The sequence below is a fragment of the Carassius carassius genome, unplaced genomic scaffold (assembly GCF_963082965.1).
Source record: "Carassius carassius unplaced genomic scaffold, fCarCar2.1 SCAFFOLD_75, whole genome shotgun sequence".
In the NCBI taxonomy this organism is placed as follows: Eukaryota; Metazoa; Chordata; class Actinopteri; order Cypriniformes; family Cyprinidae; genus Carassius; species Carassius carassius.
This window is the reverse complement of record NW_026775017.1, coordinates 235,001-262,258: the sequence shown is the minus strand read 5'-3', so window position 1 is coordinate 262,258 and position 27,258 is coordinate 235,001. Positions and strand designations below refer to the sequence as shown.

The following is a 27,258-nucleotide window of genomic DNA, read 5'->3' as shown; positions in this document are numbered from 1 at the left end:
TTAAATTATTTTAACTGTATATTTTTTTTACTTAAAATGTTTAAATAAATATTTTTGGTGTCTTATTTTTACATTATTCCACTTTTTACTGAGAGTTTTTTTGTATTTTTATAATTTGACATTTTTATGACTTAATTTTCAGTAAAAAAAAAGTTTTTTATTATTAAATAATTTTTTTATTATGTTAAAAAAAAAATTTTTTCATTTAAAATTATTTATCTTTTTTTAATGTATTTTAATTTTACATTTTCATTTCTATTGATTTTGATCATTTTTCTTTTCAATTATTTACATATTTATGATTCATTATTTTATTGCTTTTGCTTATGATTCTTTTTAAATGATTTATCATCTTTTCATCAGCTCATAACCCCAGTTCAGGAAGCCCTGTATGAGTGTGAAATACGTCACTTTATTGTAGTATCCGTATGTGATGGTGTTGGGCGTTATTCCTGCCCGCTTCATCTCCAGCAGAACTCTGACCGCGAGAACCGGCTGACCGTACTGACCACACAGCTGCATGAGGATACGGTAACACACCTGCGACACACACACGATTACTGCGTCTGCATCATATCAATACAGATAGTGCTTTATATAGTGATGTGTGTGTGTGTGAGTGTGTGTGTCTCTCACCTCGTCCGGCAGCACCACCTTGCGTGTCTCCATGTGTTTGAGCACCTCGTATGCGGCGTGCAGCGCTCTCACTTTATTGCTCTCTGCTCTGACGAATGTTGGTAAGCAGATGAACCAGAGTCCGTAGCAGTGACCCAGCAGACATTTAGACCACATCTCCGGCACCGTCGAGTACTTCTGCGCCTTCTTCTGCGCCAGCTTGATCTCCTGCACACACACAGCGTCAGCCGGTTGACCTCTTACCCCATGACCTGACCTTCAGCTGTGGCTCGTACCTGTTTGGTGCGGCGGGGGGCGGGGCTACTGGGGGCACTTCCTTTAGCCGGAGTCTGCAGCTGATCCTGCGGCCGATCGAACAGATCCACCTGGAGGACCGGGAACGTGTCATAGCTGCACACACAGGAAATAAGACTTTAGTAAAGAAATACAGTTGAAAAGCCCCCCAAAAAAACAGAAAACCTGGTTTGATTTGCAGAGGAAGTGAGCGGTTTGTGTCTGATGATTCACCTGCTGTTCTTCTACAGAAGAAATTAACTCAAATTGTATTCTACAAACTTCCGAAGCCTCATAAGTGTGTGTTATGGTCCTGTCGAGCCTGTGTTTGACTGATAAAAACTTGTTCTTTTCCAGCGTTTGTGCTTCATGCCTCACCAGCACCAGTTTTTGTGTATTCAGTATTTTTGATATTTTCTTGTTTGTTTGTTTGAGTCAGGTGGTTTGTAACAGTGGTGTTAATGATGTATTTCAACTTTTTATATTTTGGAAAAGTCATTTTCTGCCTAACAACAACAGCAGCCAAAGGAACTGCTGATAAAATAAAACCATTTGGACAAAATGTCTCTCATCTGATTGTTGATTAAGGTACATGGACTCTACATAAATAAAGAAATAAAACATAAATAAATGCTATATATAGCAATTATCATTTTAGTTATTACTTGATTTCATATTCATAGTTAAAATATCATTTTTTTTTTTTAGTTTTTTTAAACTCTTCTGCTTGCCAAGGTTGAGGACCTACAATAATGTACAGTATTTATAAAATGTGTTTTTTGAACATTAAAGCATGTCAACATATTCTCTTACACCAAATTTTCAATTTTAATAATCCAAAAGCCAATGTAACAATCCTGTAGGGTTTTTGTCTATCATCACATCATCACTGCAGGACTTTAAACATAACCTCCAGTAACCTAAAACAATAACTGGCTAATATTACTCAATACAACACTGCTTCATTAATATTAGTAATACTGGTTAACCAAAGCGTGCAGTGACCTCAGCTGAGAAGGGAAGTGATGTCAGACGTCTGAGTGCGTTTATAATGAACGGACACGACTGATGGTCACACACCTGTAGTGTGCGGGACACTCGGAGCCGTCAGCTTCCTGTGGCTCCTCCGGAGGCATGATGAACACCGTGTGCTCACCGCTGAGACACTCGTCTCGGTCGATCAGACGCACGTCCTCCGGCTTCTCCACGTCCACCTGACACACACACACACACACACACAGGTGTTACCAGAGCGATCTGATTGGCTGCTGTGCTCAGGTGACTGCAGGTGAGCGTCTGACCTTCTGCACACACTCGTCGAAGAACTCGAGGCAGCCGTGACGGTCGCTGACGAACGAACACTCCTCGATGAACTGCGTGAACATCTGCGTTCTCGTGAGCTGTGTGTAAAACTTCTGCTGCGCTCGATCACGAGACTTCAGGAAGCCTGAGAAACACACCGAGAGATTACATCAACTGTGTTTCTGACTCATGCCGAGCGTCACACGTTCTCACTGAATGTAAGTTTTGATTCGTTCGTTAAGTTAAACTAAATAAAAATGCTGTCTTGGCTAGCTAACTAGCTGAAGTACTGACATTTATGGAAGCCCGTTTCCGCCACTGAATAAAAAATACAAATAAAAAAGGATTGCGTGATATTAACTCGCAATTGCGTGTTATAAAGTCAGAATTGCAAGATATAAATTTGCAATTCTGAGAAATAGTCAAAATTGCAAATAAGTCAGAATTACATGTTTTTATATCGCACTTGACTTTATAGCTCGCAATTCTGACTTTTTTTCAGCATTGCATCATTTAAAGTCAGAATTGTGAGATACAAAGTTACAATAACCTTATTTGTATTCAGTGGCGGGAAAGGGCTTCCACAGATATTTCTGATGTTTTGTCAGTCGGTGAGGTTAGTGATGTTAGCGCACCCTGCAGGTTGAAGAGCGAGCTGCAGTCCGTGGTTCGGTCAGAGGGCGCTTGTGTGATGGGCAGCAGGAAGGATCGGTATCCTCCCAGCAGACAGCTCATGAAGCGCAGGAAGGCCTCCTGGATCTCCAGCTCCAGCTGCTTCTGACGGCCGTAGATCAGATCGTAGTCCGTCAGCAGGAACTCCAGCGTGGCCTCCTCCTGACCCGGAGTATAGACTGATGGACCGAGAGAGAGCGTGACGACAGGAAGTGACATCATCAGTCAGTCAGTGTGTGTGTGTGTGATGCTCACTCACTCTTCTCCAGGGTTTTGTGCAGGTTGGACAGAGAGCTCAGCAGGATCTTCCCATGTTTCCTAGGCAAAGATTTCCAGGACAGAGGCTTCTTATCTTCAGACCTGGAGACACAAAGAGACGCTTCTTCTGCTTTATTTGTTCAAAAATACAGTAACATTTTGAAATACTGATCTGCTACTTAAGGTTTTCATTAATCTTCTTCTTAGACTAAATTTCTAAACGCTACTGCTCCAAAAGCTTAGAAGCTAATAACATGATAATCATGCTAGAAACAGGCTAGTATCTTGCTAATCACGTGCTAGTCTTTAGCTAGTCATGCAAGCAACATCCTAGTGACATGCTAGTAACTTGTTTATCATGCTAGCAACACACGAGTAACATGCTAATCAGGCTAGCAACACGTTAGTAACATGCTAATCATGCTAGAAACAGGCTAGTATCTTGCTAATCATGCTAACTACGTGCTAGTCACTAGCTAGTCATTCAAGCAACATCCTAGTGACATGCTAGTAACATGTTTATCATGCTAGAAACACACTAGTAACATGCTAATCAGGCTAGCAACATGTTAGTAACATGCTAATCATGCTAGAAACAGGCTAGCGCTAATCATTCTAACAACATGCTAATCACTTGCTAGTCATGCAAGCAACATCGTAGTGACATGCTAGTAACTTGTTTATGCTAGCAACACAATAGTAACATGCTAATCATGCTAGCAACATGCTAATTATGCCAGCAATATGCTAGTTATCATGCTAAAAAGATGCTAATCATGCTAGAAACGTGTTATCAACATTATTCTAATCTAAATTTTCAAACTTCAGGCTTTTACAGCTGCTTTAAACTTTCAGCCTTTTTCAATCCGACCTAAAGTTTGTCTTGACAATTTTTTTTTATCTAGTTATAAGTTAAAATATCGGTTTTCTGCAATGTTGTTTTCGTCAACGATGATGATAACTAAATGATTTCGTTGACGCACCTTTTGTTTATGACGATAACGCGACGATGACTAGCTAAAAATGGCTCTAAGGTGACTAAAACATGACGAGACGTTATGAGTTTTCGTTGACGAGACGGAACGAAAATGATTATAAGTCTGACGTTCACAATGCATGTCATTTCTGCCTATTTTGCGTGAAATCTGCCGCTTCCTATCCTTGTTTTGGGTACGCCCACCACCCGGCTGCCGCTATGCCATGCACCAGATTCCACACAACAACACACCTGCGGCTAACCACCTGCCACACATCTTTGAAAGACCATGGCGGAGACGCCAATAAACAGGCTTGGTGGTCGGAAACGACGAGATGATTTATGGACATACTTTCAGTATAATTCATCAGAAAGAAAAACGGAATGCATAGTATTGGGAGACGACGGTAAATGTTGCCACAAACTAGGTGGGAAGAATACCACCAACCTCAAGCGGCACCTGAAGGCTCATCACTGATATATTTTCGAAGGTAAGTTAACTAACAAGTCACGCTTTTAACATATCATATACATTCAATTTTACTCGACAATCGGCTTGTGACACATTTCATGGTAAGCTTAAGGTTTTACATATATCTACTGGCGCAAATTTGCTGCTAACTTCAGGCTAATATTAACGTTAGCTTGGTTGCACTAACTCAGGGATGCAAACAGCGCGCTTTTCAGCACCTCCCGCTTTTTTCACGTCAGTTTGGGTGACTTGGGTCTGAGAGGGTCTGATTATAATTTCACAAAGTCATCTGAAGCCATTCCATAGCTTAATGTGAGGTACAGACGTTTATTTACATCATTAAATTAAAGTTTACGGAAACTCATTTTCCCTTCTCTGTGGCTGTCAATCATTCTCCCTTCATTATTCAAACAGCGCGCGCGCCTCGTCCGGTTTTATAAATATAAAATTGTGATATTTGCTGCGGGGCGAGGGCTTCGATAACTCTCTCTTTTTTGACCATACATGTGTTTGCATCCCTGAATGTTTGTGTCACTTTTATTTGTTGAACATGCAGGGATTTTGGCCGGGTAGGAAGTGTAGATCATCATTATGTTAAACCATATTTGATTTCAGTGACAGTCTAAAATGTGGAGGGAAAATTAGCATTTCAGACCAGTTGCTGTTCCCCATGTTTCCCAAATCGAAAAGCTTCTTGAACAAAGCGTCAAAGAAAATACCTTTTTGTTTTCTAAACGTAATGTGTTGAAACATGATGATCTGCATAATATATATACTATTATTACTATTACTCAAAGTTTTTTGCTGTTTAAACTTTAAACCATTCCTTTATTACTGTGATTACTGGTGAAAATAGGCAATGTGTTGAAATGAAACTGTGATGCATATTATTTTTCAGGATCACAGATGCATAGAAAGTTCAGAAGAGCAGCATTTATTAGGAATACTGTCAGCCGGCAGGAAGACTCACTGGAAGATGGTGTTGGTGTCCAGATCCACACACACCACGTCAGTCGGCGGGTCGTACAGGTCGAAGTAGCTGGAGTGGACGCCCACGATGAAGGGCATGGGAGCACACAACACATCTGCCATCCGCAGCGGACACAGCGGGATATACGGACAGTGCCAGCGCAGAGGAAACGGCATCTAACACAGGAAACAACCGTCACATGACCGGCAGAGACAGGATGTCACACACTGTTACTCAGGGCTGCACCGTAATGTTTTCACGGTTCATCACAATCATTTTGCTCAAAAAACATAATCAGGATCAGTCATGTGCAACCAAGACTGGAATATCCAAATTCCTTCTTGTCGAGCTGCTCTGAATCCGTGTGTGATGTGTGCTGGACTCACGGAGACGAGCGCCTCGCTGACGGACGTCAGGACATCGGGCCGCAGCGAGTGCAGCAGCAGCTTGTGTTCGGTCAGAACCGCCAGCAGCAGCAAACACGCGTTCTCCGGACCCAGATTCTGCAGCAGCTTCACAAAACTGGCCCCACTGAGAGCAGAGCATCAGCCAATCAGAGCACAGACGCAGCAGCCAATCAGATCATCAGAAGAAGAACTCACCTGAGCGGCAGCGGAGACGACACGGGCTGACAGAGCAGCAGATTATCATACGGGGAGAGCTGAGGACACACACACACACACACACTGTTAACATACACACACACAGTTTTCATATACACAAACGCACAGAGTTAACACACACAAACAGTTGATACACACACACACTTACACTCACACTCTCACTCTCACACACTCACTCTCACACACATACACACACTCTCACTCACACACTGACTCACTCACTCTCACTCTCACACTCTCACACACTCTCACTCACTCACACACACACACACTCACACTGACTTACTCACTCTCACTCTCACACACTCTCACTCATACACTGACTCACTCACTCTCACTCACACTGACTCACTCACACTCTCACTCACACACACACTCTCACTCACACACTCTCACTCCCACACTCACACTGACTCACTCACTCACACACACACACACTCTCACTCACACACTCTCACTCCCACACTCACACTGACTCACTCACTCACACACACACTCTCACTCACACTGACTCACTCACACACTGACTCACTCACTCACTGACTCACTCACTCACACTGACTCACTCACTCTCACTCACACACTGACTCACTCACACTCTCACTCACACACTGACTCACTCACTCACACTCACACTCACACACTCTCACTCCCACACTCACACTGACTCAATCTCACTCTCACTCACACATACACACTCTCACTCACATACACACTCACACTCTCACTCACACACTCTCACTCACACTGACTCACTCACACACTGACTCACTCACACTCTCACTCACACTCACACACTCTCACTCCCACACTCACACTGACTCAATCTCACTCTCACTCACACATACACACTCTCACTCACACTCTCACTCACACACTCACTCACACTGACTCACTCACACACTCTCACACTCACACTGACTCACTCACTCTCACTCACACACTGACTCACTCACACTCTCACTCACACACTGACTCACTCACTCACACTCACACTCACACACTCTCACTCCCACACTCACACTGACTCAATCTCACTCTCACTCACACATACACACTCTCACTCACATACACACTCACACTCTCACTCACACACTCTCACTCACACTGACTCACTCACACACTGACTCACTCACACTCTCACTCACACTCACACACTCTCACTCCCACACTCACACTGACTCAATCTCACTCTCACTCACACATACACACTCTCACTCACACTCTCACTCACACACTCACTCACACTGACTCACTCACACACTCTCACACTCACACTGACTCACTCACTCTCACTCTCACTCACACACTCACACACATACACTCACACTCACTCACTCTCACTCACACACATACACTCACACTCACTCACTCTCACTCTCACACACACACACACTCACACTCTCACTCACACTGACTCACTCACTCACACACATACACTCACACTCACTCACTCTCACTCACACTCTCACTCTCACACACACACACACACACACACACACTGACTCACTCAATCACTCACTCACTCACACACACACACACTGAGTTCAGGTCACACTGATTTTCTTCTCCACCTCATGCTCTGATTTCCCGCCCAGCACCAGATTAACTCTTAATCAATCAATCCCTCGATCAGTTGGATCTCAAGCTCTGGACTACTGATTGAAGTGATTTGGTCTGGATCTCTATGCTACAGTCAGAGAGGAGGATGATGATGGAGCTTCATCACCCCCCATTACCCACGTGTCTGTAGTGGCACAGCGGCCGGCGCCTGCGGGGAGACTCTGAGATCAATCACCTGCACCAGGATCCGAGGACGCTGCGCCGACGGGAACGGGACGTTGTGCATGAAGCTCGAGATGTGCCTGCAGAAACACATTTCATTTCTCCCATCAAACACACAAGAAGATATCCTAGCCATTGACCCCCACTGACTTTCACTATATGAAACTTGATTGCAAATGATTGCACAGACACTATTTAACTGAACAGAGATGACATCACTGAATCCAATGATGAACTGCCTTTAACTGTCATTTGCTTTATTGACACTGTTGTTCAGTTGACACAATGTATTTTGTTTAACGCGCTATATAAATAAAGGTGACTATATGGGCAAAATAACAGAACCTGATTTCTTCCACAAAATATAATAAAAAAATTAAAAAAAGAAATCTGATTTTGTTTCTAGCAATTCTGAGGTTATATCACACAATTTTGACTTTTTCCAAAGGATTATAATACATAAAATAAAAATTGTGGGAAAAATATAAAAAGTTGCTATTAACCTTTTCATTTTTTATTCCTAAAAAAAAAAAAAAAAAAGAGTTGTGCGATTTAAACTCAGTAATGCAAGAAGATGGAAAATCTAAATTCTGTGTTTAATTCTTGCATTTCAGATTTTTTTTACTCTCAGAATTTTGGGAAAACAAAGTCACAATTAAATATAAAAAGTTGCAATAACATTTTTTATTCTGTATTCCGGGAAGAAAGAGACTTTTCACAACATATCAACTTTTGAATACCAGCATTCATTTTAAAAATTAACTAAAATATTTCAATATCCAAATAAATTAATTATCAAAAAGGATGTTTCTTATGAATTTGTTTATTGTAAGTAAAAAAAACATTTTTTAAATCCTGATCAACTGGACCAAAAAGACCAAGAGCCCTGAAACATCTGGAATCATAAACTTCCATTTGTGCTTTATTGTTTTATTCTTTTATTCTACATGACTCACTTCTCCAGCGGCAGCACGTGTGGTCCAGAGATGGAGTATCTGTAGACGAAGGTGAGGAACTTCTGGAAGACGCCGAAGAAGGGCCACTGTGAGAGGACGCAGATGCTCTTCTTGACCTGAACGCTGCGGTTGGTGATGGGCCGGCGGTCCACGACGCTCAGCAGACCCAGACGCACACACTGACGCTCCGACAGAGACTCGCGGGCATACGCCTCGTAGAACTGGATCGCAGCGCCGTACACCTGACACACACACACACACACACACACAATCATGTGACCAAACAGTGCTACACTGAGTTTTGACAGCAGTGTGCAAACTTTAGGAGTCAGTAAGATGTTCTAATGTCTTTTTAAAAACTCTTCTGCTAATATTTCTGTGGAAACTGTGGCACATTTGATTTTTCAGGATTCACAGATGAACAGAAAGTTCAAAAGCGCAGCATTTATTTGAAATGGAAATATTTTGGAACATTATAAGTGTCACTTTTGATCGATTGAATGTGTCCTTGATGAATAGAAGTGTTCATAAGTCAGTAGCTTTCAGAGAAACGGGACGCTGGTCTGGTTGTTACTGGAGTGAACGGGTCATGAGCTGTGAGCAGACGGACCTTGTCTCCGGAGGCGCTGGTCAGGACGAAGGTGGAGAAGACGGGCAGCTGGTATTTAGTGTTGAGCGGCCAGCTCTCCACCGTCACTCCCATCGGCAGACAGAAGACCGGAACAGAGTCCGGCAGCGGAAACGACTCCAGATCCTCCTCCGGATAGCGACTGATCAGACCTGAACACACACACCCACGCTTACAGATGCACCCGCTGTATATACAGTAAGAGTATGTGTGTGTGTGTGTGTGTGTGTGTGTAAAACTCACCAGCCTCGTACAACAGAGCGTTTGCTTTAACCACTGAACGCTTGTAGCAGAGATACAGCGCCGAGCCCCACTGAACACACACACACACACACACACAATCAAAACCAACAGAGAAGAAACTGAGAGTCAGAGAAACAGATTAAAGCAGAAGAGGAAGTTCGCAACTGATGGTGTTTTCTGAAGTGTGTTTCAATAGGAAGGAGAAGCAGATGTGGACATAATTACAAGCTCAGCACTCGTTTACACATGAGACAGATTTAAATCCACTGCTCATTAACACACAGCAGAGACCATCTTTAGCTGAGTAAAGTCTCTCAAAGACTCCCTTCTGCTCATCGAGGCTGCATTTATTTGATCAGAAATACAGTAAACAGTAATATTAAATAGTAAAAGTATTTACATTATTCCTATGTGAATATGATATACATATAATCTGTAAAAAAAAATTATTTTAAAATGAATTCTTGTTTTGTAGTAATTTATTGCAATTTTATTTTGTATTTTAGTTTATTTTGTTATTCTATCAAATATACAGTAAAACAGTAAAATTATTAAATATTACAACACTTGATCTTTTGAGTGAATCAGTGAGTCAGTGAATCTGTGAATCAGTGAGTCAGTGAATCGGTGGGTCAGTGAATCAGTGGGTCAGTGAGTCAGTGAATCAGAGGGTCGGTGGGTCAGTGGATCAGTGAGTCAGTGGGTCAGTGAATCAGAGGGTCAGTGAATCAGTGAATCTGTGAATCAGTGAGTCAGTGAATCGGTGAGTCAGTGAATCGGTGGGTCAGTGAATCAGTGGGTCAGTGAATCAGTGAGTCAGTGAATCAGTGGGTCAGTGGATCAGAGGGTCAGTGAATCAGAGGGTCAGTGAATCAGTGAATCAGTGAGTCAGTGGGTCAGTGAATCAGTGGGTCAGTGAATCAGTGGGTCAGTGAATCAGTGGGTCAGTGAATCAGAGGGTCAGTGAATCAGTGAGTCAGTGAATCTGTGAATCAGTGGTTCGGTGGGTCAGTGAATCAGAGGGTCAGTGAATCAGTGGGTCGGTGGGTCAGTGAATCAGTGAATCAGTGAGTCAGTGAATCAGAGGGTCAGTGAATCAGTGAGTCAGTGAATCTGTGAATCAGTGGGTCGGCGGGTCAGTGAATCAGTGGGTCAGTGAATCAGTGAGTCAGTGAATCAGAGGGTCAGTGAATCTGTGAATCAGTGAGTCAGTGAATCAGTGGGTCAGTGAATCAGTGAATCAGAGGGTCAGTGAATCAGTGGGTCAGTGAATCAGAGGGTCAGTGAATCAGTGGGTCAGTGAATCAGTGAGTCAGTGAATCAGTGAGTCAGTGAATCAGTGGGTCAGTGAATCAGTGAATCAGAGGGTCGGTGAATCAGTGGGTCAGTGAATCAGTGGGTCAGTGAATCAGTGGGTCAGTGAATCAGAGGGTCAGTGAATCAGAGGGTCAGTGAATCAGTGAATCAGAGGGTCAGTGAATCAGAGGGTCAGTGAATCAGTGAATCAGAGGGTCAGTGAATCAGAGGGTCAGTGAATCAGTGAATCAGTGGGTCAGTGAATCAGTGAATCAGAGGGTCAGTGAATCAGAGGGTCAGTGAATCAGTGAATCAGAGGGTTAGTGAATCAGAGGGTCAGTGAATCAGTGGGTCAGTGAATCAGAGGGTCGGTGAATCAGTGGGTCGGTGAATCAGTGGGTCGGTGAATCAGTGGGTCGGTGGGTCAGTGAATCAGTGGGTCAGTGAATCAGTGAATCATCACCATGCCGGTGTTGAGGTCCTTGTCCACTCTGCAGTAGGTGTGTGGCGCTGTCTCGCCCTTGCTAGGCATCAGCAGTGAGATCTCGGTGACGCCCAGCGTGTTCAGCGCCTGTGAGTCCGGCGCTCGGCGAAACATCAGGAAAGTGCGGTGCATTGTGGGGCCGCCGGAGCTGAGGTTCGCAGAGCGACTGTATGGAGTCGTCTCGATCAACTGCCACCCCGGCTTGACCGGATCCTTGCCCTCGTACAGAACACTGACACAAACACACAAAACACAATCATCAGTCGACGGGAACGAGCTGCTGCTCATATCTGACACACTGCATGATCACATTACTGGAGATCTAGAGCACAGACTCATATTTAAAGCATTACTTTTAATAATATTTTGAATCAGGTTTTTTTTTTTCATTTTAGTTTAAGTTTTAGTAATTGTTTTAATGCATTTTTTTCATTGTAGCAGTGTGTGTGTGTGTGTATACATATACACATTTCATTTTTAGTTCTTTAGTTTTAGTTATTTTAGTACATCAAGTTAAGCCAAATTAAAATGAGAAATGTTGTCTCAGAAACTAGCTGAAATAATAAAGTTTCTTATTGTATATTATTTAAGTTTTTATTTTAGTTTATTTGTTTATATTTATTTTAAGAAACAAAGATGTATTTTAATGGTTTAATGCTACTTTAATAATGCTAGTTTGAGTTTCTGAATAAAATTGAGCTCTATATTTTCACTGCATCAGACTATATGAGCATCAACATCACACATGCAAACCTTTCCTGAATGTTGTCTAAAGGTTCAGCGGACTGTTTCTGCTGTGTTCTCTCACCCGAGCTCCACGAGGGGCGGTTTGTCGTGTCCTCGGCGGTAGCACAGGAACATGTGTGTGTTGTTGAGCAGGCCAGCGCTCAGCTCCGCCGGATGGCCTCCTTGTGTTTTCTCGATGCAGGTGAATCCCTCAGGAACGTCCTCCCCGAGACCACGGGCGATCACGGCCACATCAGTGACGGGCTGCAGCGCTCTCACGCCCCTCTGCTGACCCTCCTCGTCCAGCGGAGACCCAGCGCCCGCCAGACCCGCCACCACGAAATAATCCACCAGCTGAGGACATCGCTCTTCTGTCATCACGCCGGTCTAGACACCACTGACACACACAAACACACACACACCTTTACAGATGAACAAACATTTAGTGTTTTCTGTTTTAAATGTTCTGGATTCAGTGTTAATAGTTACAAGTCCATTTTAACAATTGATTCATTTAATACATTTATGAAATCTTTTTTTTTTCAGATTCTCTGTTTTTCGGATCAATGTTTTTTTCTGGACTCCATTTTAAATGGTTTACAGTTCATCTAAATAATAAAAAAATAATGTCTGATTAATTGAATTTAACCTTAAAACTTATTTTTTAGATTTAATTAAATACAATTTTCACAATAATAATGACCAATGAAATCGTTTTAATGGTGTAATTAAAAATGTATCAATCAAATAGGATTTATATTCAATTAAATGCACTAAAGTTGAACTATTCAATCATTTGTTTCAATTGTAACAATACTAGTGCCAAATTAAATATTTCTTTTTTCTCAAATTCTGCATTTTATTTTTTTCTGTTTTTAATAATAATAACAATAATAATATTTTTCTTAATAAAGCATGTCTAATCAATGAGTTAAAAAAAGTAACAATTTTATTGGGAATCATATTTTTCAAATAAATCCAGGGTAACCCTCATTTTATACACAGCACACAGAGAAAATGCCATGAATATGAAGTGAGCAAATACATAAAGCACAGCATAATTTGAAATCATAAGTCTAAAGTTTAGGGTTAGGCCAATAAATCAATGAACCAATAGTGGTAATCAAAAGCATGCATGAAACTTTAACAATTTAATGAATTTAGTAAAATGAGGTTTATTTAAAACATGGAAAAAAATTATATTCACACACACTTGTTCACATCAGCATATGATTCAGTGTACAGCCCTCCTTTTTTTGAGTCATTCATCCACAATTTGTCTAATTCAGTGACATTTCGTGACAGGAAGTGCACACTGTCAGTGTGTTTCCTGCTCATCACACACACGTGTCCCGATGGGGTCAAAGGTCAACGCGCAGGTGACTCTCTGCATCCGTTACACGCACATCTACAAACACACCTGTCACCATGGCGACCGCCTCAGGACCGGAAGTCCCCTGCTGGAAATGGAGCAGGTTAACTCACCGCTGTTAGACAGGACTGAAGCACATCGGTTCGGATCGGTCTGGTTCTGTTCTCAGATCAGCTCATGAATGAAAGAGTCACTGAAGAGACGAGCAAACAGCAGTCTGATCACACCAACACGAGCGACTGCTAACACGTGCAGGAAACTATCAGAGGAAACAACAGCCATTTCACTTCACTTCCTCTTCATCGCTCAAGCGTTCAGAAATCAAAGTGGAGAAATATGTTTCCGGCAGAAACGCACTGAAGTTACACCGCTCTTTCCACATTTCTTATTTTAATTTGTTCCCTAAAACACTGTCATTTTTAATTTCAGAACCAGGATTTACACAGCCTTAGAAAAGCTCGATATATATATATATATATGGCAATCTCAGAAAGTCTGATATTTAGACTTGGAAAGTAGTGCAAACTAAAAAAAAAAAAAATATTTATAAAGTCATCAATACTTCTATAATGAATATACTTTTTATAAAATGTAAAGTGTATATATATATATATATATATACACACTAAACAAAATTATAAATGCAACTCTTTTGTTTTTGCCCCATTATACATGAGCTGAACTCAAAGATCTAAGACTTTTTCTATTTACACAAAAAGCCTATTTCTCTGAAATATTGTTCACAAATCTGTCTAAATCTGTGTTCGTGAGCACTTCTCCTTTGCCGAGATAATCCATGGATGGAAACATACCTATTGCTCCAATGGGTGCGTCCTCGCGAAACCTTATCATTCGCATGATTTTGCAAGCCTTGACAATTGCATCTTAAGGAACAATGTTTGGATTTCACAGAGCACGTGTGACCTCACATACAGCTCACTAAATCAGGCTTGCACTGTGTAAGCTATTGTGCAACATTTACACGACTCTAAAAACAAAAATACACTGCATGATCAAACATTTAGGTGAGATAAATATATATTTTTCTTTTGCATTTTCACTATGCGTTAACATGCACATCAATCAAATTAATAGTGAAGCACTGGCATCTGGAATCTCCCAAGGAGAAAACATGAGGAAAGAAAACAAGCATCTGTAGATCAACAACCATGTGTACAGGAATATATTCCCAATGTTGTTTGTATAAAAATAATATTCAGAATAAAGCTGAAACAGAATCTGCTGTGCATGTTAACACAGTCAAAGAGCATGAAGATGCTCCCGAATCATGAACCATGAGTCTCTGTCTACATGAAGTTCACCGATGTGAGCAGAACTCTGTGCTGAGACCTGTTCCACATCAAACTAACTCACAGAACGTGAACTTCACCAGCTCAGAAATCAGGAGGAGAGACTGAGGTGACTGATGGAGGACACACAGCAGAATCATGCAATGAGCAAGTCTGCGTTTATTAGACACTTAATAATATCACATCAGTTTGTGCTTTTAGAATCGCCGAATCTGCTGCGGTCGTTCCATCACATCTGCAGCAGAGACCTGAACCAGATCACACGGTAACCAGTTAAACCGTAACACCGGAGAGCGCCAGGATGTTTTCCTCTGAGGTGCTCGTGCATCGCATTTGTGCTGCCATGATACACCATATCGGTTTTGCAAAGGGAACAAATGGCCATTTTATTTGGCCTCTGTTTAAAGTATTCCCATACTTTTGATAACTGTTTTTGTGAAAGAATGCAACTTTCTCCATTCCCAGTATGTCATTACGCGAGATGAAAACAGTGTGACGTGTCGTTGCAGCACTAGTGTGAGCACTATGAGCATTTTGTGTATAGCATGAGAAGTATAGTATGTGTGATGTGATCGTGTGAGTAGTGTAGTGTGTATAGGAGGGCTGCATGATGTGTCGTTTAAGCATCGATATCTTTGAATCGTTATTTTTACTTTATTAGAGATAGGGCTGCAACTAACGAATATTTTGATAATCGATTAATCTGTCGATTATTTTTACGATTAATCGATTAATCTTTATGTACTTATATTTTAGTTTTGCCCATTTATTCCAATTAAATTATTAACAAAGGGTCTTTATCATTCAAGATAGACTTTTAGAGATTTTAACCATTTTGCACTGTCATATCCTCATCAAAAATATACCTGGAGTTGTTTTATTGTGTTAGTAATCCTTTGTCGAACTCTTCTGCAATCAGAACACTGACCCATACTCTAGCAAATTTCACAAGGAGATTTAAAATAATGTTTTCACCATGGCAGTCCTTAGAGCTCCTAAAGTAGTTTAACATCCCGAACAAAGCTTATTAAAGGAGTCATGACCCACAATTTTCACTTTTCCACGAGAATCAATGTATGTTATGATTGCCTAACGATTATACACTGGCCGGGAAGCCGATATTTAAAAGTGAAGCGTTTGTTTACCTCAGGGTTTGTAAAATAGCCCACGTGCACGCGCACTCAAATATGAGATTTTGATTTCTTCCCCGTCTTGACGTCAAGACGCGGCAGGAAATACCATATATGGACACCGCAGCAGGAAGCTCGCCCTTCCCCTCTCCCCCTCATATTCAGTCGAGAAAGAGTTGCTCTGTGGTTGACTGCCAGAATCAACATGTAAATGTGTTTTCTCTACCAAGAATGGACCTAGCTATCAGAGACCAGTGGATTAAATTCATTTTTAATGACGCGGTTCCTTCAACCCTTCCCACTGGCTTATCGTTATGTGTTTGTGCTAAACATTGTACGCCGAAATCCTTCACAAATTTGGGGCAATATCAGGCAAAGTTGGCCTCGAAGCTCGGGAAAAGCGCCATTCCAACAAAATTGCCTGCAATTGAAACTGTGTTTTTATTGCTCTACTGTGTGTAACAAACAGCATCTAACTGCTAATGCAGCTATTGTATGCTATTGCGTCTGTCACTAGACAAATAAACGAAAGACTGGAGGTGAAGTAATTATTTATGTTCCCTGTAAACTGACTGCAAAAACGGACTTTTGACTGCATTATAATGATTTCTTAATTCAGAATATGATCAAGATTGCGTAGGTTGATGTGTTCGGGGAATTTGCCAGTTAATAGTAACATTTAAAGCCCCTTAAATGAACGAAATGACTCGAAAAAAGATTTGTTCATTTTGATGAACGAGCTTGAACAAGAGAGTCTGGCGTTGCCAGATTGGGTGTTTTTCCGCTACATATTAAGGCCGGTTTACGGTGTGTTTTAGGTGGGTTTTCCCCTGGAAGGCTTTATAGAAATCTGGCATCCTACCGAACGAAGTTAAACAGAGAGCGTGGCGTTCACAGACACCAGAATGAACGAGTTCACAGTAACGTTCATCAGGCAGTAATGCGGTACGTTCAGTTCATGTTCGCCCAAAATATGAACGAGTTCATGAACTATCGTTCAATGAACGCGTCCAGGCACAACTCTGGCGGGAGTATTAGCTTCGAGGTATGGGGAATGGCTGCTAACGTACTTTGCAAAAAACAAATGACTGAGATCATCATGAATTCGGTTATTGTTTATTTGTTGCCTAACGCTTATATATGAGGCGCCGTCTATTTTGTGTGTGTGTTCTGTGCTTGTCTTATATTTGTGTGTGTGTGTGCTGTGCTCGTGTCTCATAGGAGTAACTTTATGTGCGTAGATAGTTCATATACATGTATGTGTGACCACTTAGTATATATGCAAGCGTGTTTCATATGTGTGCGTGAATGAAGTTTGATTTAAGGCCTAAACGGCGCCTCATACTTATACACTGGCCGGGAAGCCGGTCGCGTTCATTCACAACTTGCGCCATGATGTCAGTTTGTAATGATATGCTAAAGCGTTACCTGCGGTGTCAACCCCCCCCCCTTCCTGCAACCAATCAACGCGCCCCTCATTTGCATAATGACCGTCCACGACAGCCAAAATATTGCATCAGATCTCGCGAGACAATAATGCCTACAGAGATAAGGGTCTGAGGAGCTCTGTGTTTATTTTTTTTCCACTTTTCTTTTTTAGAAGGGCCTGAAAGACTATAATACAGCAGTAGGTATCCAAGGTAATACGAGGGTATGACTCCTTTAAGGAATATTTCAGAACATATTTTCACGAAGAATAAGAATAAAACAGAATAAATTTGCAATACATTGCATTTTATTATTATTTTTCTGTAAACACAAAACTTATACCTGGGAAACAGCTTTATAGCTTATGCTGTGAAATTGTAAACAATCCTTCGAATAAAGTGCCAGTGGCATGAAACCTGAATGGAACTCACAATTTAAAGTAAAATCCATCAGAAGGTTGTCCAGAAAAATACTGCAAGCACTTCAAATACATTTAAACCTTTACCTCTCTCATTCAGTCATAATTAGGCTGCAAGACTGAATTATGAACTGGTAAACGACAAACTGATCACAGAACATGTTCGTAAATCTTTAAATGTTAAACGTTAAAAAGCAATGTTATTAGTTTTTACGACTACACATTTGTAGTATGAGTAGTATGAGTATGAGTAGTGTGATCAGTGTGAGTAGTGTAGTATGAGTAGTGTGATCAGTGTGAGTAGTGTAGTATGATAGTGTGATCAGTGTGATTAGTATGAGTAGTGTGATCAGTGTGAGTAGTGTAGTATGAGTAGTGTGATCAGTGTGAGTAGTGTAGTATGAGTAGTGTGATCAGTGTGAGTAGTGTAGTATGAGTAGTGTGATAAGTGTGAGTAGTGTAGTATGAGTAGTGTGATAAGTGTGAGTAGTGTAGTATGAGTAGTGTGATCAGTGTGAGTAGTGTAGTATGAGTAGTGTGATCAGTGTGAGTAGTGTAGTATGAGTAGTGTGATAAGTGTGAGTAGTGTAGTATGAGTAGTGTGATCAGTGTGAGTAGTGTAGTATGAGTAGTGTGATAAGTGTGAGTAGTGTAGTGAGTAGTGTGATCAGTGTGAGTAGTGTAGTATGAGTAGTGTGATAAGTGTGAGTAGTGTAGTGAGTAGTGTGATCAGTGTGAGTAGTGTAGTATGATAGTGTGATCAGTGTGATTAGTATGAGTAGTGTGATCAGTGTGAGTAGTGTAGTATGAGTAGTGTGATCAGTGTGAGTAGTGTAGTATGAGTAGTGTGATCAGTGTGAGTAGTGTAGTATGAGTAGTGTGATAAGTGTGAGTAGTGTAGTATGAGTAGTGTGATCAGTGTGAGTAGTGTAGTATGAGTAGTGTGATAAGTGTGAGTAGTGTAGTATGAGTAGTGTGATCAGTGTGAGTAGTGTAGTATGAGTAGTGTGATAAGTGTGAGTAGTGTAGTGAGTAGTGTGATCAGTGTGAGTAGTGTAGTATGAGTAGTGTGATAAGTGTGAGTAGTGTAGTGAGTAGTGTGATCAGTGTGAGTAGTGTAGTATGAGTAGTGTGATCAGTGTGAGTAGTGTAGTATGAGTAGTGTGATAAGTGTGAGTAGTGTAGTGAGTAGTGTGATCAGTGTGAGTAGTGTAGTATGAGTAGTGTGATAAGTGTGAGTAGTGTAGTGAGTAGTGTGATCAGTGTGAGTAGTGTAGTATGAGTAGTGTGATCAGTGTGAGTAGTGTAGTATGAGTAGTGTGATCAGTGTGAGTAGTGTAGTATGAGTAGTGTGATCAGTGTGAGTAGTGTAGTATGAGTAGTGTGATCAGTGTGAGTAGTGTAGTATGAGTAGTGTGATAAGTGTGAGTAGTGTAGTATGAGTAGTGTGATCAGTGTGAGTAGTGTAGTATGAGTAGTGTGATCAGTGTGAGTAGTGTAGTGAGTAGTGTGATCAGTGTGAGTAGTGTAGTATGAGTAGTGTGATAAGTGTGAGTAGTGTAGTATGAGTAGTGTGATCAGTGTGAGTAGTGTAGTATGAGTAGTGTGATAAGTGTGAGTAGTGTAGTATGAGTAGTGTGATAAGTGTGAGTAGTGTAGTATGAGTAGTGTGATCAGTGTGAGTAGTGTAGTATGAGTAGTGTGATCAGTGTGAGTAGTGTAGTATGAGTAGTGTGATCAGTGTGAGTAGTGTAGTATGAGTAGTGTGATCAGTGTGAGTAGTGTAGTATGAGTAGTGTGATCAGTGTGAGTAGTGTAGTATGAGTAGTGTGATAAGTGTGAGTAGTGTAGTATGAGTAGTGTGATCAGTGTGAGTAGTGTAGTATGAGTAGTGTGATCAGTGTGAGTAGTGTAGTATGAGTAGTGTGATCAGTGTGAGTAGTGTAGTATGAGTAGTGTGATCAGTGTGAGTAGTGTAGTATGAGTAGTGTGATAAGTGTGAGTAGTGTAGTGAGTAGTGTGATCAGTGTGAGTAGTGTAGTATGATAGTGTGATCAGTGTGATTAGTATGAGTAGTGTGATCAGTGTGAGTAGTGTAGTATGATCAGTGTGATTAGTGTGAGTAGTGTAGTATGAGTAGTGTGATAAGTGTGAGTAGTGTAGTGAGTAGTGTGATCAGTGTGAGTAGTGTAGTATGATAGTGTGATCAGTGTGATTAGTATGAGTAGTGTGATCAGTGTGAGTAGTGTAGTATGATCAGTGTGATTAGTGTGAGTAGTGTGATCAGTGTGAGTAGTGTAGTATGAGTAGTGTGATAAGTGTGAGTAGTGTAGTGAGTAGTGTGATCAGTGTGAGTAGTGTAGTATGAGTAGTGTGATCAGTGTGAGTAGTGTAGTATGAGTAGTGTGATAAGTGTGAGTAGTGTAGTGAGTAGTGTGATCAGTGTGAGTAGTGTAGTGAGTAGTGTGATCAGTGTGAGTAGTGTAGTATGAGTAGTGTGATCAGTGTGAGTAGTGTAGTATGAGTAGTGTGATAAGTGTGAGTAGTGTAGTGAGTAGTGTGATCAGTGTGAGTAGTGTAGTATGAGTAGTGTGATAAGTGTGAGTAGTGTAGTATGAGTAGTGTGATCAGTGTGAGTAGTGTAGTATGAGTAGTGTGATCAGTGTGAGTAGTGTAGTGAGTAGTGTGATCAGTGTGAGTAGTGTAGTATGAGTAGTGTGATAAGTGTGAGTAGTGTAGTATGAGTAGTGTGATCAGTGTGAGTAGTGTAGTATGAGTAGTGTGATAAGTGTGAGTAGTGTAGTATGAGTAGTGTGATCAGTGTGAGTAGTGTAGTATGAGTAGTGTGATCAGTGTGAGTAGTGTAGTATGAGTAGTGTGATCAGTGTGAGTAGTGTAGTATGAGTAGTGTGATCAGTGTGAGTAGTGTAGTATGAGTAGTGTGATCAGTGTGAGTAGTGTAGTATGAGTAGTGTGATAAGTGTGAGTAGTGTAGTATGAGTAGTGTGATCAGTGTGAGTAGTGTAGTATGAGTAGTGTGATCAGTGTGAGTAGTGTAGTATGAGTAGTGTGATAAGTGTGAGTAGTGTAGTATGAGTAGTGTGATCAGTGTGAGTAGTGTAGTATGAGTAGTGTGATAAGTGTGAGTAGTGTAGTGAGTAGTGTGATCAGTGTGAGTAGTGTAGTATGAGTAGTGTGATAAGTGTGAGTAGTGTAGTGAGTAGTGTGATCAGTGTGAGTAGTGTAGTATGATAGTGTGATCAGTGTGATTAGTATGAGTAGTGTGATCAGTGTGAGTAGTGTAGTATGATCAGTGTGATTAGTGTGAGTAGTGTAGTATGAGTAGTGTGATAAGTGTGAGTAGTGTAGTGAGTAGTGTGATCAGTGTGAGTAGTGTAGTATGATAGTGTGATCAGTGTGATTAGTATGAGTAGTGTGATCAGTGTGAGTAGTGTAGTATGATCAGTGTGATTAGTGTGAGTAGTGTAGTATGAGTAGTGTGATCAGTGTGAGTAGTGTAGTATGAGTAGTGTGATAAGTGTGAGTAGTGTAGTGAGTAGTGTGATCAGTGTGAGTAGTATGAGTAGATTGACAGGGTGAGTAGTGTGTATAGTAAGAGTAGTTTAGTATGTATAGTATGAGTAATGTAGTATGAGTAGGGTGCATGATTTTGAGTAGTGTGAGCAGTTTGAGATCGTAAACACAGCCAGAGGCCGCAGTTCATCATCACTCACCCTGAATGAAAGTGTATTGGTCAGAAGAATACTTTCGGATGTGTTGAGCCGCGCGTTTCAGTGGCTCACACACTCTACCTCAGGTGTCTTCAATAGAAAACTCCACTTCCTGTTTCAGCTCATCTTTGAGCTGATGTGTTTCCTTTCCATGCTGCTTTTAGCTCTTTCTAAGTACTTTCAACACTCACTTCCTCAAACTCATCAGCTGCAAAACACAAGAGTTTCCCTCATTCATCTCAGTTCATCTCAAGCTGTGTGAATATCAACTCTCCAGTCTCTCAGACACACACCCTAACACTAGCACTGCTGAGATCACGATTACTTAACACATCACTCACTCACCTCACAAACATCATACTTCACTAGTGCACTCAACTCTAAATAAACGCGCTTTTTTCAGAACTTCAGCTGTTACGAAACTAAATAATGAGAAATGTCTTTGAAAGAAAAAATTGCACTGAACTCCATTTAAAAATGCAGTTCAGTAATTTTAACGCATTGTATTTTCAGAGCGTGCATTCTGAGGCTGAAGATCAACATGGCTGTATATTTATCTAGTGAATATTTCAGAATTGTGAATATTTAATCATTTATATTCACTGTCCTGAGTTTATTTCCAAAATAAATAAATATTATATATATCACAAGACAAAAATCTCTGTAAAACGGACAGTAATCGAAATGATCATGAATTAAATAAAATTGAATTAATCAGTTAAGAGGCCAGGACAGAATGATCTTGTGTTTGGTTATGTCTGATATGGGCTTTCTGACAGCTGATGATATCTACTATTGACATATATCAATATGTACTGATATATATGATCAATTATAGATATCAATTATTGAGCACAGTCTACATCTACACTAATTTAATCAAAAACAAATTCAATATATTGTAAATATTTAGTCAAAAACAGAAATGAAATGTTGTCATGGCATTCTGGTTCCATGTTTTGGTCATGAAAACAATTTGACATATTTCTGGGCACGTGCGGTTCAATATTATATGAATAAAACCAAATCTGTGATCGAAAAGAAATTATGTGTTTAATCGCTAACGTACAATCCGAGTCCTGAAACAAAACCGGTTCGGACCCGGTTCAGAACGACCGACGGTCCACACACACACACACACACACACACACCTGGTTCGGCTGATCTCATGACGAATCTTCATGTTTCAATAACACGCATCTATTACAGCTGTTTTCTTTAGTCGAGCAGTTTGCGCCGCTTCTTTCGGCGCGGCTCGACTCAGTTCGGCTCGGTTCGGGACTCACCTCAGCAGCAGAAGCGCAGTTCGGCTCTCATCTCATCCTGAAGCTTCGGCTCATACAGTCTCACTCGGTTGTCATTCGGTCCGGCCGGTACCGGGACGCGATCAGGTTCGAGTTTCACTGCGCGGAACAACCGTCGCCGCTGCGTTCCGCCATCACGGACAGAAAGCGAGCAGGGGCTCCGAGCAGCTGCAGACGCGACGCGCGGACTGACGCCCAGCGGCGCGGAGCCGCATTACAACAACCGCGCTGACTGAGACTGCAGATGCGGCTGCTGATCGGTCTGAATAAATAATAATATTCTGATTTTAATCGTTTTATTCGGTGTCTATTATCATCACGTCCACCAGCGTCACTGTAAAGGTTCTGGCGCGCTGCTGAAGTGACGCATGACGCTGTCACGTGACACGTGTTACTGAAGACGCATGTTTATGATGACTTCACAAGGATTTAAAAATTCAGCCAAACGCAAGTCTTCTATAAGAATGTCAGGCACGAACTCTTGGCGTTATAATGGTTTTTAAATAATATGATTTAACGAGCGCAAATGTCCTAGAAACGTCTGTAAAACACGAATATTGTGAAATAACGTAACAAAAATAGTGAAATATTATTACAATTTAAAATAGCTTTTTGTCTACGTGAATATATAATAAGATGTAATTTATTCCTGTGATCAATGTCGAATTTTCAGCATCATTGAAATAAATATTTTAAATAATTGAGCAGCAAATCATTTCTGAAGATCATGTGACACTGAAGACTGGAGGAATGATGCTGAAATACAGCGGAGCATCACAGAAATAAATTACACTTTAACACAGATTCACACAGAAAACATCTGCTTTAAATTTTAATATTTCACAATTTGTACTGTTTTTTGTTTGTTCTTAAATAAATGCAGCCTTGGTGAGCAGAATGTGTGTATACACATATATATATATATACACACACACACACACAGTATATAAAGGAAATGATGTCACAGTGTGATTCACTTATATTCTTTATTTTTCTGCAAAATAATGAGAGGATACAGTCTTAAAAAACGTTCCAACAGAAGCACCTATGCTTTCAGAACTTTATTTACAACATACACCGTTTCCCTGGTTTTTAAAATAACCAAAAAATTAAAAGCAACAATCATACAAGTACATCTTAAAAACAGAATGCACTTATTTTGTTTCGTTTCATACAACAGCTAGTGAAGAGCTCAAGCAGAGGATCTTTTCATCATATATATCTATATCTATCTATATCGGACCTGAGCAGTTCTTACAGTGCAGACGCTCAGCATCACACACACCAGCTTCTGTACGATTGAAACACGCTGATATTTCAAACACACTTCAGTGAAGTCCTCTGTTCGTCACTGATTCTGCTCTGCATGTTGTGTGAAGCACTGATGTTCACAGAAGCTTCACCAACACTCGTTTACGTGCACACAGTCATCAGCGGACTCCATGTTTAACTCGCAGCGTCCGGCTGATAGACACACGCTCACAGCACTGCGGTCAGGACCAGAATGCACTGCAGCTGACGCTCGCTTCACTTCCACAGCAGAGAAACCATCATCATCATCATCATCAACTCAACTGTATCAATTATATATTTTTTCCTTTGTGATATGTTTTAAGACATTTCAGCCCATATTGAAGCCAGAATCACTGCGTGTGCTGTGAAGGAGTTAAACATAAACATGCATTTATTATTTAGCTGCAAAGGATAATTTATCATTTCTTTCCTTTGAGTTTACAAACAGCATTTAGTTAAAAATATGTGTTCCTCTGAATATGCCCTTGCTCTGGAGAATAAACGTGCAAATACAGGCAGAAGAGAAGAGAGTAAACCTGACCTCACACACACACACACACACACACACACACGCGCGCGCGCAGAGAGGACACTCGTTAGTGTGGATCATCACGAGCAGACTGAATGCTGGGACAGAACATCTGATAGCGGCTGTGTTCAGAATGGAGTACCAGCTCCCTGCACACTATATAGTGCATACTAATCTGTAAACACTAGAGCTGATTTCATGAGTTTTATATCATTGTTATTTCCCCATTTATTAAAGTGAAGCTGCTTTGGAAAAATCTATTTTGTATAAAGCATTATATGCATGTGTGTATATATATATATATTTATATAGGGTTGGCAAAAAAATAAATGGCAATGCAGTTTTTTCATATCAGTTGATAATTATCACAATAAGTTTAAAGGCAGATTTTTGATCATTAATTGTGATTTTAAATGACTCTTTATGATCAGTAACCCTCCACTTTCTTAAATTCTTTACACTTGTCCTGTCATTTTCCCTTGAAATAAATATCTTAACAGAAAAACTCATTTCTTTGTTTGCAGTGCAGGCTGCATTATTAATATTAATAGAAAAGCACTTTTGACAGTAGCTTGACATACAGACATAAATATTTGTTCATTATCAAAAACAGCAACGTCTGTAAAATGTATAACAAACTCGTGTTTGTATAATGAAATATAACTGTTTGAGATTTATTAAAATTACCCTTTGGTCTTCCATAGTAGTACACTTATATCATAATGAGAGAAAACTCTGCAATATCAGGGTAGAAATATAACTATATGGGGTTTATAGATATTTGTATGAAAATTCTTTTAGTATAAATGCAGAAACACAATAGCTTAATCACAAAAATACTGTAATTATATTACATTACTCCTTTAGTACATTCAATACTTGTCTAAATTAATAACAATAATAATAAAAAAATAGTAATTACTGTTATTTATTTATTACTGGATTTTAAAAATGTTTACTCAAGTAACAGATTACTCTTAATTTTACTATAATTTATTTTCAGTTACTTCTGATGTAATTGCACTAATTAATGTTTAATTAATTACTTTTTATAGTAACATTAAATATATATATAAAACATTAGTTCATAAACAGTAAGGCATCATTCCACAATAAGCATTTTTGCACCAGTTGCATGCGAGTTATATATAAAATAAAAATATACATTTATTTTAAACTGAGCACAGGTGCATTTTGGGACACAGTCTCGGTGCACCGGTGAGTTTCTGGACTGAGTACAGAGCATGTGATAGTTTGATAGTATGCCATTCTGAACACAGCCACATTAAATCAAACGATCACCTGAGTATTTCTCTGTCTGTCATTGGTCAGTCAGCCTGATAGCCCCGCCCATGACTCACATGATTGGTTGAGACAGACACTGACATCTCAAACAGATGGAACGAAACGATGACTCACGTCACTCTTAAGCGTCTGTGTAGGTTCTGTATTATCCTGGTGTGGTGCAGTGCATGCTGGGACTGAAGCACCTGAGAAGTGTTCGGTGGAGGCACGTGTCAGCGATATCTGTAACAGGAAGTGGATGGTGCGGCTTTGAAGCGTAGAATTAAAGGGCAGAAGCTCACAGTTTAAGCGCATGTGCACAAGTGCATTCGTTAGCATGCGGCTAAGAGCCAGGTCACATGACCTGCCGGCGCTCAACCCAGAGTGGCACATGCACATCTCCGTCTGCGTCCGAACACTCGCCGACTCTCTCCGAGTCACTTGAGGTGGTCTGAGCGGAAGGAGTCCTCGACGGCGGGGTCGGCCAGCATCAGGTCCCCGTCTGACAGCATGCCCAGAGCCTCCAGCGCCAGCGGCTCGTCTGCAGAGAACGAGTCCATCTCGAAGCCTGGGACGGCCGACAGCGCGCTCGCGATCTCCTTCGACAGACCTGACGGAGAATCACCTGAGACACACACCACACGACCGGGATCAGTTCTCCAGTTCTGACAAACAACAATGCTATCACACACACACACACACACACCCTCTCACACACACACACACAGTCGGTCAGTCCCTCACCGGTCAGGATGATGTTGGGCACGGCGTGCCGCCCGTCAGTGTAGCTCTGGTTCTGGTTCTGGTTGCTCGTCTGTTGTTCGGAGGAGTCCAGCATCTCCAGCAGCGCAGACTGACCCTGATACGAGCCGCTCTGAGCCTTCAGAACCGCAGAAGAACCACAGTCATGATTCAGAGCCTCCAGCTGAGAGTCCAGACTCAACTACACACCACAGCAACAGAGACGGTCAGTTAGAGTGTGTGTCTCTGTGTGTGTGTGAGAGAGAGAGAGCGCGCGTGTGTGTGTGTGTTTGTGAGCGAGAGAGCGCGCGTGTGTGTGTGTGTGTGTGTGTGTGTGAGAGAGAGCGCGCGCGCGTGTGTGTGTGTGTGTGTGTGTGTGTGTGTGTGTGAGAGAGAGCGCGCGTGTGTGTGTGTGTGT

General features: G+C 41.0%; 2 protein-coding genes and 1 long non-coding RNA gene across 5 annotated transcripts in view; all 3 read right to left on the bottom strand.

The window, feature by feature from the left end:
• LOC132134192 (DENN domain-containing protein 4B-like) overlaps positions 1 to 23,327 on the bottom strand; it is a 34,498-nt gene extending 11,171 nt beyond the window's left edge. Inside the window, exons 1-17 of the mRNA XM_059546984.1 lie at positions 22,976 to 23,327; positions 12,383 to 12,697; positions 11,554 to 11,806; positions 9,795 to 9,864; positions 9,534 to 9,703; positions 8,924 to 9,165; positions 7,981 to 8,047; positions 6,162 to 6,220; positions 5,946 to 6,090; positions 5,560 to 5,735; positions 3,143 to 3,243; positions 2,847 to 3,062; positions 2,211 to 2,356; positions 1,990 to 2,123; positions 912 to 1,026; positions 637 to 843; positions 412 to 540 (exon numbers count right to left, since the gene is read on the bottom strand). Of these exons, the coding sequence (XP_059402967.1) occupies positions 412 to 540; positions 637 to 843; positions 912 to 1,026; positions 1,990 to 2,123; positions 2,211 to 2,356; positions 2,847 to 3,062; positions 3,143 to 3,243; positions 5,560 to 5,735; positions 5,946 to 6,090; positions 6,162 to 6,220; positions 7,981 to 8,047; positions 8,924 to 9,165; positions 9,534 to 9,703; positions 9,795 to 9,864; positions 11,554 to 11,806; positions 12,383 to 12,678 (2,526 nt within the window). The 5' untranslated portion in view covers positions 12,679 to 12,697; positions 22,976 to 23,327. The remainder of the gene's footprint in view (positions 1 to 411; positions 541 to 636; positions 844 to 911; positions 1,027 to 1,989; positions 2,124 to 2,210; positions 2,357 to 2,846; positions 3,063 to 3,142; positions 3,244 to 5,559; positions 5,736 to 5,945; positions 6,091 to 6,161; positions 6,221 to 7,980; positions 8,048 to 8,923; positions 9,166 to 9,533; positions 9,704 to 9,794; positions 9,865 to 11,553; positions 11,807 to 12,382; positions 12,698 to 22,975) is intronic.
• Positions 23,328 to 23,965: 638 nt separating this feature from the next.
• The window catches only part of LOC132134183 (uncharacterized), a 26,913-nt gene continuing 23,620 nt past the window's right edge, over positions 23,966 to 27,258 (bottom strand). For all 3 annotated transcript variants that reach the window (XR_009429419.1, XR_009429417.1, XR_009429418.1), the window contains exons 2-3: positions 24,417 to 24,518; positions 23,966 to 24,302 (exon numbers count right to left, since the gene is read on the bottom strand). This is a non-coding gene — a long non-coding RNA (uncharacterized LOC132134183). The remainder of the gene's footprint in view (positions 24,303 to 24,416; positions 24,519 to 27,258) is intronic.
• The window catches only part of LOC132134185 (CREB-regulated transcription coactivator 2), an 18,935-nt gene continuing 17,761 nt past the window's right edge, over positions 26,085 to 27,258 (bottom strand). Inside the window, exons 13-14 of the mRNA XM_059546975.1 lie at positions 26,844 to 27,042; positions 26,085 to 26,724 (exon numbers count right to left, since the gene is read on the bottom strand). Coding sequence (XP_059402958.1) covers positions 26,537 to 26,724; positions 26,844 to 27,042 — 387 coding nt within the window. The 3' untranslated portion in view covers positions 26,085 to 26,536. The remainder of the gene's footprint in view (positions 26,725 to 26,843; positions 27,043 to 27,258) is intronic.